We start from the raw sequence: 14,562 nt of genomic DNA, 5'->3' as shown, positions 1-14,562 counted from the left end.
TGAGTACGCCGCTCATGATGTAGAGTCCTTCTATGATTCGAAACTAGTAGAGTTGTTTTCTCCATATATAAACGTGAATAAACCGTGATTTTTTTAGTTAATTTAGTATGTCTCACGATAGTTATAACAATATTTATTATTTTCTGTCCCCCAAATTTTTCATTGTGACAATGAGTGATTTTTAAATATCACGGTTTGGCCAAGCAAAATAAAAATATATTTTATTATAAATATACAAATATAAAGTATTTTAAACTAGGTATTCAAACAATTCGTAGTTTAGAAATATTTCTTGTAACAATTAAAACAATTTCAACGCTCCAGTACTTTCTGACTTCCACGAGACCTTTAGAAGATCCAGATATTATTTTACCTACCTAATGCTAAACATAAATTAATTTTAAACAACTTTAATTCTAATTTCTGTAAAGATAGAAAATATTTTCCTTTGAAAAGCTGAATAATTTATTATTTCAAGTCTAGGTTGGGCGTAAATTAAAAGCCTACCACTTCTAGGTAGAAAACAAATTATTACGAGAATAAAACGAAGTGAATAACTTAAAGTCTAAAAGGGCTGAAGGTTCAATGACCTAGAACAAGGAGTTTCAGACTATCTGATTGTTACGTGGAAGTTCTAAGTTTACGAAGCAAGCAATTATAACACGATATCAAAATTTTCAGTCAGGAATTTGTAGATAGGGATCGATATTTTACATTATGTTCCCATATATTTTTATAAAAATGCTTTTTGTATTGTATGGTGTGATTCTTTGGCTGGAGATAAGATAGATAGGAGAGGCTGTAAAAATATATTAATTCCCTTAACCACGCAAAAATGTCGCTGGAAATAACTAATATTACTGCAACTGCCCGTCCTTATGTACCAATCCTTAAATCTTTTAAACTACGCAAAGAATTCACAAGGAGAATAGAATTTTACTATTTATGGAATTAATATTGATAATCTAAAAGAATGAGTTATGTAGGTAAAATACTCCGTATTTAACGTATTTGAGGCAGCGGACACTTCGCCCTTGTTCCGTGGGATGAAAAATAGCTTATGTGTTATTCTAGATAATAATATACCCCTGTTCCGAATTTCATTCCGATCTCTTCAGCAGTATTTGCGTGAAGGCTTTCCTCCACCTTTTTTTCTACAAAGTTTGCTTGTTACACAAACAAACATAAACTTTTGCTTTTAAGCAGGATTGTTAAAAAATCACGAGACACACATTACCTTTCTATCAACACATACCATGAATAACCAACGAAAAGTTCTTTATGTGTCTAGTCCCCCATTCTTCCACACTACAGTCCACTTATAAAATCATCAAAATGATATAATTTATGAGAGAAGCAACCTTGGTGACTGTCTTATGACATTTGCGTGATACGACCGCGTAAATTTTTTACATAAGCCTACAATTGAGTCTCTTTTTTGTTTTGACATTCTAATATTGAGTGTGATCATATAAACATGTTGTCACGGAATTTCATAAAAACGTCCACTGTTATTTTATTCAATGTATAGCTTTTGCCCGCGACTTCGTTCGCGTGGAATAGTGACTTCCGGCAATTTTTTGGTTTTAACCACATAGTTCCCATAGCTATAGGCTGATGATGATGATGATGATGATGAGTTCCCGATCTCGCGGGATCTTTTCAAAAATGAGATGTGAAAGATATTCCAGGGAACTCTTCAAAAATCAACATAATGAGCTCTGCGTTTGAATTTAATAGATGTATACTCACTTAGGGCATTGAAAAAATAGTTTAAAAACGGACTTTAACTAAAGAAATATTATAATCTTTCCGAACTTAAGATGAAAACTAACTTAAAACTAAAGAAAGCTACGAATTACGAATTTATAACAATTAAAAAAGAAATTATATTAGAACCTATCCTTTATGCTATAATAACCAAGCTTAAACTAAATAATTTAAAAGAAACGACTTAAATCGAATCTAATTAATTTATAAATTAGACTTACAATTTTATTAAAAAAACTAACTACAGTAACTACTAATAATCGATATCAAACTAAACCTACGTTAAAAAGTTTAACCAGAAAACCAGGATAACCCAACAAATAAACTTATTAATTGACAAATACAACGAAACCAATTTAGAATATACGAAACAGCAGGACCACTACAGACAAATAATCATACGACTGATAATACACATTTTCTACAATAGTACCGAAGCGCTCGGCCAATACCCAACCAAATAATTGTAACAAAACCATAGCGCAATCTATTTCGATCCCAACGCCATCTATCGAGGATAAAGACAACTTGGATTATTTATTTATACTCCGTTCGGGCATTTTCTTTGTACTAAAAGTTTAATTATATTGATATAATTTTTTTCATACCTTTTTACTATTTGTTAACTTTTTTTCGATGAATTAAAACAATAACATGAACCGAAGTCGTGTAACGATCGACATAGAATTATCTATACTCCGTTAGAGCGTTTTCTTTGTACTAAAAGTTGTATTATGTTATATTTTTCATTGCTTTTTACTATTTTGTAAAAACAAATTTCCAATGAATTAAAACAATAACATGAACTGAACAATTGTAATTACACCATTGCGCGATCAACGCCATCTATCTACGGAGTATAGGAACAGCCCGACATTGTTCAATTCCGTACTATAAGTACGAAATTGAACAATAGATGGCGCTGTATGTCCGGAATAAATTTATTTTTATTTTTATTTTATTTTTATTTTTATTTTTATTTTTATTTTTATTTTTATTTTTATTTTTATTTTATTTTTATTTTATTTTTATTTTTATTTTTTTTTTTTTTTTTTATTTTTATTTTATTTTTATTTTAATTTTTTTTTTATTTTATTTTTATTTTATTTTATTTTATTTTTTTTTTATTTTTATTTTTATTTTTATTTTTATTTTTATTTTTATTTTTATTTTTATTTTTATTTTTATTTTTATTTTTATTTTTATTTTTATTTTTATTTTTATTTTTATTTTTATTTTTATTTTTATTTTTATTTTTATTTTTATTTTTATTTTTATTTTTATTTTTATTTTTATTTTTATTTTTATTTTTATTTTTATTTTTATTTTTATTTTTATTTTTATTTTTATTTTTATTTTTATTTTTATTTTTATTTTTATTTTTATTTTTATTTTTATTTTTATTTTTATTTTTATTTTTATTTTTATTTTTATTTTTATTTTTATTTTTATTTTTATTTTTATTTTTATTTTTATTTTTATTTTTATTTTTATTTTTATTTTTATTTTTATTTTTATTTTTATTTTTATTTTTATTTTTATTTTTATTTTATTTTTATTTTTATTTTTATTTTTATTTTTATTTTTATTTTTATTTTTATTTTTATTTTTATTTTTATTTTTATTTTATTTTTATTTTATTTTTTGAAATAAAAATATATCTATGTTCTTTCTAAGGTTCTAAACTATATCTGTACCAAATTTCAACCAAATCCGTCAAATAGTTGCGGAGATTAATGGTATAAGCATAGAATGTTCGATGTGATTCTTTAATTTGACATAACTTTTTTATTTATGAACCGATTGACATGAAACAAACACTAAATGTAAATTTAAGCATCCCACAATATATTCGTGAAAACCGCATCCAACTCGGATCAGCCGTTTCTGAGATTAGCGCGCACAGACGAACAGACAAACAGACAAACAGACAAACAGACAAACAGACAAACAGACAAACAGACAAACAGACAAACAGACAAACAGACAAACAGACAAAAAAAAAGTTAATTACATTTTTGGGTTCGACATCGACATAACAATAACCCCTGCTATTTTTTTTATTTTTATTTTCAATGTACAGACAGCACTTTTCTACGATTTTATTATATGTATAGATATCATTCTGGGCTTAGGAATGTATGTATAAGTTTTTTATTGGGTTTATGAAAGATAGAGAAAGGTGTTATGACTTTATTTTTTATTTATTGTTTTGTCAATACATTTAGTGTTGTGTTTGATTGAGTATGTGAATGCTTGTAGAGCTTATATTGGCTATAAAAGTACTTTTGGAAGAATTAATTATTTGTTTGTCTTTTAAGGGTTAGGAATTAAAAAGGTTGTTGGGGAATCGATGATTGGGAAGGTTACACAACAAAATACAACGCAAGCGTTGGCTCACGTCGGTTTTCTGTGAGGCCGTGGTATCACTCCGGTCGAGCAGGCCCATTTGTGCCGAAGCATGGCTCTCCCACACTTTCTCTTTTACTCCCTCCAACATTTGAATATAAGTCTTAGTCAATGAGTCTTACAAATTAGTCCATGCTTAAGCAAAATCATATAAAAATAATAATTTCCTGGTATTTTAAACACATTTTCCAATGGAAAACAGCACCGAAGACGTGATTGATAAATGATATTTAATCAAAAGATTCTGCCCATTCGCCTATAGATGTGACGATCGGAAACAATTTCAATTGAAAAGCAATCAGCATTTAACGATGTTGCATTCGTGCTGTATTTTGGCAGACAAAAATGATTTTCCAATTACGAAAATAGGTGTTTTATATTGTTTTGTGGTGATATTGTAAAACTGTATATATGTTTATATTATATACATATTTTTAAAACGTAAACGCCACACACTCTGATTTTCTTCTATGTCATCTGCGTTTACAAACATACAAGTTCACATGCACATGACACCCAGACCCGAAATAACAATTTGTGGTTCACACATAGAGTTGCTCGGTGCGGGAATCGAACCTGCTATACGGTATGCGGCAGCTGGTTGCCCAGCCAGTATTTTCATCTATAACATCCATATGTGTATTCAAAGGGTTACATTGAGGTTCTTGTTATTAGATCCATATTTCAGCCGTTCATAAGCAGCTTAGGTCGAATCTAATTATAGACAGATTGAAACTGCCTGCTCCATTTGAGGAAATTAAACGAAATGGTCGTATCGTCTACACGCCTTATTTCCCCGAAGGGGTAAGCAGAGGTGCATATTACAGGACGTACGGAGCAACTCTTCGTGTGATCCACAAATTGGTGTTCCGGGTCTGGGTGTCATATTATGTGTATGTGAAGTTGTATGTTTGTAAACGCACCCACGATACAGGAAAAGATCCTAGAGTGGGGCAACATTTTATTAAAAAGTAACCTAAATTAAATAATAAAAGGTCTAAGTTCACTTCCTGAGTTTGCATTATCCGACTTTAGCCAAAATAATCTTATGTATAACCAGAGTAATTACCTCATTAATAAAACAAAATAAAGCTGTACATTGTGTACATACCCTAATTAATCAAAAGATTTACCGTGCAATTATTTACGTGGACCGTGGCACATGAAAATTAATTTTATACCGTTTGTAATAAGGCACAAAATTGAATGAGCAATATTCCATCAAGATTAAATACGATTTTGTTTCGTACGTAGAAAAAATAATGAGTACGATTTTTTTTGTCATAAATTGATATAATCAATGTTTGGATCCAATTTTATGATAATATCTTTTTTTACGTTAAAGCTGAAAGTGACATTATTATTTTTTATAGAAATAATGTAGATTTTTTAACTATACCTATAAAGTCTGGCAATTGACAGATTTGTAATTAGGAGTTTTTAGATGGTAATTAATCTTGAAACTGCCTTTTTATTAGAGTGCCTTTAATCGTAAAAAAATGTCGGGGTCTGGACGTTAAGTTCGAGTCGTGTGGCAAGCAAGATATTATAGCAATAAATCCAGAATTGTTACCAAAACTTTCAGCGAATCTGCTAATCACCATATTATTATAAACCGTGCAACATATATTATCATCCATTTTTGCACGATACAATTAAATAAAATAAAACTCTCTCTACAAAGCACATAAATAAAACAATACCTACACCAATAATTCGCACCCAACAATTATAAATTCACGGCCACAAGAGCAGGCATCTAGAAACGCGACCATACATCACCTACTTTATACACATACCACAACAATTATATAAAAGTCCACATAATTTACCATCAAACACAACAAGATGGTATATAAAACACACGTTTTATGACTTGTCACAAAATCTCGAGATTTTATATCGCATTCTCATAGTAATTCTATCGTCGACCGATCGTAGGGGCGTTTGGCGTTGATCCAAGCCATCGATCGACGTACACTCAGCGAAGTTAATTGCTATGCAGGTAAGAAAATAAAGATTTATTCAGTACAAAGGGAGTTCTAAAGCTCTCGTTACATTAAAATAAATCTTGCTAATATTATAAATGCGAAACTTTGTGAGTGAGTTTGTGTGTATTCTCTAACAAATCCTTGGGAAAGACACAATAGATGGACATGTCACTGGACTGGACGTGGCCATGCACGACATATTTTTCCATACACATGAAATGCAGCATAATGTCGACAAGACAGCTCTCAGGAAAAAAAAAGAGAAAAAAATGTTTGTGTGTTGGTGTAAATCAATCTCGTCAAAACGGTTGAAGAGATCGAAATGAAAGTAACAGGGGTAGATTATGGTCTGGAATAATATATAGACTATTTTATTTCCTATAGGAATGTGGACGAAGCCTTATAACGAAGGCAAACTTTTTGTAACCATTACTTGACTGATTAGCCAATCAATGTGTACTGTCTTTGTACTAAATTAATCTTTATTTTCTGTCCTGTATACCAAATAACTTGTTTGACTGTACCCATAACACTACAGAATTATCAGTGAAAACAAGTAATGAACGGTGAAAATTGAATAAAACATAATTTATGATTGAACTTCACGATTTTCATTGTGATAAATGACAATTTTGTGGAATAAATTTTTCATTTTCTTTATTAATGTGGTTGGTTGTTGTTTATTGGAATGATTTCCGTGCTATTATAATGTGATATGTCTGTTTTCTGGTACTTTGATGGATGGGTGATTGTTCTGCATTGATTTAAAATAGGATTACATAATACCTATTGCAATTTTACAGCACGACTGTTTACATTTTGGTTACAGACGGCCAATTTTACCAACAATTCTTACGTTACGAATATCAAAATTAACCATTATTTTAAACGTTGCCTCACACTAGTATATTCTCCTGTGTCGTTTACATACATACAAGTTCACATGCACATGATACCCAAACCCGAAACAACAATTTGTGGATCACACAAAGAGTAGCTCCGTGCGAGAATCGAATCTGCTACACGTTGCACGGTAGTCAGTTGCCCAGCCACCGCACCAACCGTGCAGTCAACTCATGAAATACATATTTCCATTGTTTAATCTTTTTCGTTGTTTTCAAACGATCATGTTTGTTTAACAAATCAAAGTCAATAAAAATAAATCGAATTGCCAATGGAAGTTATATAAATGCAAATATAACGTTTGTATCTAAACAACGAACGTTTTATTTCATACAGATCAGTAGACATCTTTGAAACACACCGCAAAGTTAGGCAAACTCCCTGACATTTATACGAAAATAGCCTTAAAAGTTTCCAAGTTAGAATCCATTATCCTATGAAGCTGTTCTTCCAAATTTGTGTATCAGGTAAGGTCTAAAAGTTTTTAATACAATTTCCATATGGAACGACTTTGTTTCAAGTAACTTTTGAAGTTACCTAGTTAAATCCAGTTAGATCTGGTTTTTGTGAGCCCACACTAAATGGTGTTTTGAATTCTATATCGAAATGGCTTTATCATTCTTGTTTATTAAATGGAATGGTAATTTTGAGAATTGGGATAATTATGGGTTATGAAATTTTAAAATCAATTGAATCCCTTAGATAGGTAACGAAAACATATTAGACACTTAAGATAACAAGACATAGATAAAACGAATCAAAGTTTATAAGTGGGAGCAAATACATCATTTCTACGAAAAAGATGTATCAAGAAATGACGTCGAAGTGACTGACGGACTAATGATTTTTTTTAAGTTTATACCCCGCCACCATCCTTATTGTGCAGATAAAATAGTAATTACATAAAGGCCTAATGGCTAAATGAAATCTTATAACTATTACTTACCTTCTTTGTCATAAAGTCTGAAAGCTTCTTTCAGTTCTTTCTGTAATTTCTCATCATCTTCTTCTAAGAAGTGGATTGCGACTCGCACGAATGAATCGAAGTTCAGCTTCCCACATGCTGAAAATAACATACATATTAACATTTTTAGTATTTTCGTTACGACAAGGTTTTAAGTAATACCTAATAATTATGTTTTATCTCTTATAACTATGAAGACACAAGCGTATTTTTTGCAACGTCATGCCTTTTGCCCCTATGAGTAAGCAAAGGTGCATATTACGGCACGTATTACCGCTATAAGTCCCATGTAATAGGGGGTGAGCCTATTGCCATATACTGGGCACAATTCCACACTTCAGAGATATACAAGCGTATTTTGTTTGTTCTTATCTAGAGATTGTCTAGAGACTGATATAGGATACATTTTTGCTTTTTCCTTTGACTACATATTTTAAGTCAGCAAGTGACATCTATTAGATTATATTAGGTTTCAACCTAGCCTAGAGATCTAATTAAATATGATTGGAACTCAAAGTTTGGAACTCGAAACTATGTATATGAAGGTACAAACTTGTATGCAAATAGTTCATGTTCCCAGTTGTTTATAAGCAAGTCTTCATAACTGACAGAGAATTGCATTCTATGTATTGTCTATGATTATTTATACACCAATGACAAACGGTGGAGGAAAACATCGTGAGGAAACCTTAATTTCTAATTATAAGGAGCAAGCGTGGTGATTAATGCTCAAAACTTCTTCACGTGAGAAGAGGATTTGGTCAACAGTGGCCACTTGTATTGAGATTTTAATTACATACGTATGTCTGAAATAGAGAATAGAACTACGTCTTTAGCTGTCCTCCTTCGATCAGTAAATTAATACAGATTAATACGTATCATTTTAAAACAGTCGATGTCTAACAAAACAAGTCAAAATGATTAAGCCGATAACATAATAATTAATTTAGTATGTCACACGAACGATATAATAAAATTAAAGTTTACCCTGCTCAGAATAAAACAGGCCTCAGATAAAAATAAACAAAAATACACATACAAACATATTCTCGTTATTTCAAGTTGAGTAAATCTGATGACCTAACGAGGGTAAGAGAGGGTAATTTGGAGGGTCATTGTACCAGGGTCGTTTTGAACGACCACAAAAATCTTTCATAAAGCCAAAAGTATTCAAGATCTCTTGTAATCTTTGTAAAAAAACGTACTAGAGCGAAAGAATTCGGCGCCTGACCCCGCTGAGGGCAAGGATATTTTGGGTCCAGAGGCTTTGTGGAAATTGTACATACATTTTGTGGTATTATTTTGTTATGCGTGTATAGATGAGTGGGCGACATTTTATTCTAAAAGAGATTAGGTGAAGATGAATACTATTATATGTAGGTAGGTAGGTAATACATATAAACTTTTTAAACTTTGTTACGAGGCTTATATTATGTGTTTTATACAAAGAACGGGTCTACAAATGATTAGTCCTCCTTATATGGACTGTACGGGTTATAATACTAGTAAAAATTGTCTGTTTTTTTTTGTACTTTTACCATAATCATATTATTACGAAGGATTACTTTTTTGGTCGACATTTAAATCATAAAAATATTTGACTGTATCTTTGTTCAGTGTTATGGTTGTAGGTATGTTTGATTGGCACACAGTTTTATTTACTGATAAAAACTTCAACTGGAAGTGGTACTTTTAATAATTCGTACATTACACAAATATTAAACTTATTGCAACCGTTTCGAGAAAAATCAGCAACATACATAACTATCTATTTACCTAAGATCGACAAACTTTCGAGATTTCTCAGGAAAATAGTCTCGTTGCGTCGTGCCGAAACCGGCATACCGAGTGTCTATTCCCGTCGAGGCACATGGCGTCTACCTTTAATTGAAGCCATCTTGTCTCGCGGCAAATTGCCGTGACTTTGTCATTTACGCCAACGACAGTTGACGGACTAAATGCCGCGAGAGTAACCTCGTTACCGTGTTGTTGCGGTGGATCGCATATTTTATGTTTTGTTTACTCTCTGATTGGTATTACCTACTGGTGTAAATAATGTAATATTTTGGACTTCTCATTCATAACAAAAAGATAATTTGACGGTTGAGAGGCTAATTGATCTAAGAGACATTTTTACGATGTTGAGTTTTATACATCATTCGATGGAGGAAAATTCGGTAATTCCGAATATGTATATAAATTTATATCGCAAAAACCATCAAATTATTATAAAGAATACTGAGAATATTACAACAGAAGATTCACGTAACACCCATACAAACATACAAATATAATATTTACTAAATATTGTACAAATTTTCTCTTTAAACATGCAATTACGAAATAATTCAAATGAAGCATTCATCTCCCGAGGAATAAATAATTATGACATTTAACATCATCAACTAACGAACAATCCATCAATTACAGTGCAAGCCAAAATAAAACACGCACACGAATAAATAATAAAATAAAAAACAAAAATGAAAAATCACTACATTTAAAATAATAAAATATCATAAGAACGGTATTAAATTATTGTACTTTATGAAAGTCAACGGTTGAGCTGATGAAATATTGTGAGCGTACGGGAATTTATCAGTGTTCTTTTACACTGTGGTGCAGATATATGTGCGATTGTCGCCAGGAAATAAAAATGTCACCGCTTTGGATAAAGTGCGCACTGACTTTTGAAGGAAAACAGAACTGTTTCCCAGACTTATCGCCGTGCACATAAACTTGGCTCTTTAAACACGTTAAGGCGAGATTAACTGTAGTTATTTCTGTTAAAATAATTGTCGACCGCTGTTTTATGTTATTTTCTCGTTATAACACTGAGCTTTGATTTAAATTTTAAAATTATGTTCGTTTCTCACGAGGTGAGATTTTCTTTTATTTTGATATAGTGCTCTAATAAAAATATATATCATTGAACTTCGTGAAGAGTTTTAAAACATGTATATTACTTTAAACATAAAATAAATAATATTATTGTAGCAATGAGACTTCAACGATTAATGGGCAGCTTTTGCATTGTAAATAAACATAACTCCGTCTTCAAAAATAGTAGCCATGTTTTTTTTATGACTCGCCTCGTTGGTCAAGTGTTCAAAAGTGCGACAATCGGACAAGGGGTCTCGGGTTCAAGTCCCTGGTTGGGCAAAGTATTGCTAGGCATTTTTCGGTTTTAAAATATCTCAGCAGTACCCTGAAGTCCGGAATTCTGCCCAGTTTATAGCAATAGGCTCACCCAGCGGCATTACGAGCCCTCGTTGCTACGTTGCTTTTTTGTTATTTTTATAAACAAAAGAATTTTGGCTCACCTTCAGCATCCTCGCTGTCCAGCATTCTGTCAAGTTCCAGGTCATCATAGTTGTGCACCATAGTGTTCAGTATCGTCCTGACTTTCTCCTTCTCAATGCGTCCCTGTTTCTCTGAGTCGAACATGCTGAACGCGCGCCTGAGCACTGTCGAGCAAAAATAATTGGTCACTTTCATGTTTAAAGAAGTCTGCAAATGTTTGCGAAAAAAATAGAAGTTTGTTATATACATTTCAATGACATAATTATAACAGTTCATCATAATTTTAGTTAAGAAGGAAATATTGCAATAAAAAATAATTAGACTTTATTAATTTATTTTGGGATAGAAAAAAATATTAGACCCCATTTGTTTACAAAAAAGGGCATCAAAACCAACTTTGATTGACATCAAGCAATTTGCTCTATGATTTTGCGAAAACCCAATATTTCCTCGGTTTATTACCTTTTTATAATAAGTAGATTATAAAACCGGGTCAAGTCCACCGTCTAAACTTACATTTCTTTTTTAAACCGATACTGAAACTTTATAAACTACAAGTACGTCAGTTACTGGAGCACCAAGGTCCCTTCGAAAACAGATTCTCAAAACAACCACAAAATAGTTATTGATTTTATCCCTTCAAAAGTATTTAAAGTTAAAAAGGTTTATTACAGTTATTCGAAAGAAAAATTAAGTACATTTCGATTTTAAAAATAACATTAAATTGAATGCATATGAGGAATAAAATTAGAACACATCGACCATTTTTGTAAAACAATAGAATATAGAAAATAAGTCTCATCCTGTTATTTAAGAGATGGTCGTGTACAGTACTTTCAAAGAGTTACATTGTAACCTATTTGCAAAATAAATATCATTTATCATTAAGTATAAATATCTCTTCTTCCTTAAAGGCCGTCAATACATTCATGGCCTTCCTCTGGTGTTATCCATAGCCGTCGATGATTGCTTACCATCTATCTGATCTGTCAGTTCATTTATCTCCCAATCTCAAAAAAATAATAATCCTTGACACAAATAATTCCTCCAATAACGGAATTTCGTTTCAAGGAATTTGTAGTAAGCCTCCAGGAATAGAAAGCATCTTAATTTCAGACGGGACTTTGAAATTGTGTAAACTCTTTACTTCAAAGGGACGGTGTTGGTAAAACGATAGGTATCGGCCATAGATACTGACTTAAGAAACTTGTTTCGCTTTACTTAACCGTTACCATAGCAACGGTTTTCAAATTGTTGTTGTGTACTTCGATTCTTAAGATGGTAAAGTTTGGAATAAGTTCGATTTTATATTGATGAACTTTGTAGGAGTTTTAATGTGAACTGTTTAAGGTTGCCTAGGTTTTGTATCTTATCTTTTATGGCAGAAAAAAAAATATCCTATATTTTTCTCAATGTATTGAAGATGTGTATCCATAGGTAGGTATATAACCTCACGTCTGTCTCCCATGGGGGAAGGCAGAGACAATGGAACGCCAATATTATGTTATTCCATTATAACTTTCGTGAGACATACTAAATTAGTTATTATTCTTAAAAATCCAATCTTATACTTAATAATTAGTAGTTACTTATTAATGAAAACTTAGAATAACAATAAGTTACTCAAATATTTTGAAACACTTAAAAAAAATATTTAACTTGTTCCGTCAGCTGTGGCTTAAAACGTTATTCGAACTTAACTCTTTCTCTCGCGTTTGGTATAATTGTAAAGCTGAAACAATTTGGGGGCCAAAAGATTTTTAGTTTACACTGTCTGCCAATGAAAAGTGCAGTATTATGATTTGACTGTTTGTATTGAAAACTAAATATGTCTAATTTTAAACTAAAAATCTCCGTAACCATTGATGTTAAATACTCGTATAAATAAATAATAAAAATTAATCTGTATATAAGAACTATTGTAATGTTTTATTGTTTTTTATGTTACGCCTGTAGATATAATCTACAGGCGTAACATAAAAAAAACACATAAGTAATAATAATTTATTATGAATTTTCATTAAAAAAAATAAGAATATAATACGTTGAATTGACTAAACTAACATTTTTCAATTATTCATTTAAACAAAAAACATAAAAAGGTTTTTGTTAAATATAACTAATAAAATATAAAATCTATTTATCATTACAATATGACATTAATATCCCCATGATAATAAATTACAACAACATGAAATATAAACATGACAAAAATATAACATAAATAATATTTATTATTTATTCCTCATGGGACTAGGCAGAGGTGCACATAATTATACTATGTAACACCCACTCCTTCATGTTATGAAACCCACGTAATAAGTCTATTGTGAAATATGTCACGCGAAGTTACAGAAGCTGTACCTACTGAGAAAAATCCGTGTAACTGACAGTGGACCGTAAGCCAGCAGTAGTTTTTCGTGACCAATTTTGTCTCAGTTAAGAACTAGTATAGTGATTAAGAGAGTCGTATGCCTTATGAGTGACAGCTGCGGCGCCTGCGGTGGGTTGAGCAGTAGCACCCAAACATGTATTTTTTTTTTGTTTTTAGTAATTTATGCCGATTGGAAACACGTCTACCTTACGTTGACAAAAATTGGTACCTGGCTCTATAATCTCAGGGTCTATAATCCCTAACAATACTTAACTCGACCCCACCAACGAATCTAAGGCAGTCAGGCAATACTAATTAGGGGTCATGACAGACCATGCATTGTAACTTGGATACTTGGATGCCATTTAACGAGCTACAAACAAGACGTATACTAGGATCCCCTGATAATCCCTACATCGCACTTGATCCCAGCAATTAAGAACTAATGCTGTAATTAAAGTCCCGTTAGTGCAACAGTATCAGCAGATACAAGGATTAAGTGGTTAATGGTTGTCATTACTGCATGAGACTGCAATACTCGCACTCTTTTAGCGAAAGGCAATGGATTTGTGACTCCTCTGGTGTTGTGGGTATTATATGGGCAGTGTTGATCGCTTACTAAGGTGATCCATTTACTTGCTTGCCTCTAATTCCAAACATGCGGACCGCACACTGAAAGCGCGCGTCATCTACGACTCAAGGGGACCGCGCGCTGGCCACCCACCGTCGACTTTTTGTATTGACGTTATGAAATATATCATACGACATACGATTTAAAGTTCAAATTTAAATGACAAGTGAATTGCTGGATTTGAGTGGTTCTTGCTAAGTGGGTTGTGTGCTTAATA

General features: G+C 31.6%; 2 protein-coding genes across 6 annotated transcripts in view; one reads left to right on the top strand and one right to left on the bottom strand.

Annotated features, from left to right (window-relative positions):
• Positions 1 to 14,562, top strand: part of LOC118268877 (calmodulin-A) — a 222,845-nt gene that overhangs the window by 174,468 nt on the left and 33,815 nt on the right. The window lies entirely within an intron of this gene.
• The window catches only part of LOC118268878 (troponin C-like), a 266,651-nt gene that overhangs the window by 247,202 nt on the left and 4,887 nt on the right, over positions 1 to 14,562 (bottom strand). For both annotated transcript variants that reach the window (XM_050700637.1, XM_035583667.2), the window contains exons 3-4: positions 11,361 to 11,504; positions 8,020 to 8,136 (exon numbers count right to left, since the gene is read on the bottom strand). In XM_050700637.1, the coding sequence (XP_050556594.1) occupies positions 8,020 to 8,136; positions 11,361 to 11,504 (261 nt within the window). The remainder of the gene's footprint in view (positions 1 to 8,019; positions 8,137 to 11,360; positions 11,505 to 14,562) is intronic.

This window comes from Spodoptera frugiperda, chromosome 2 (genome assembly GCF_023101765.2).
Source record: "Spodoptera frugiperda isolate SF20-4 chromosome 2, AGI-APGP_CSIRO_Sfru_2.0, whole genome shotgun sequence".
Classification (NCBI taxonomy): domain Eukaryota; kingdom Metazoa; phylum Arthropoda; class Insecta; order Lepidoptera; family Noctuidae; genus Spodoptera; species Spodoptera frugiperda.
Note: the sequence above shows the minus strand (reverse complement) of the source record. Positions and strands in the feature narration are given on the sequence as shown.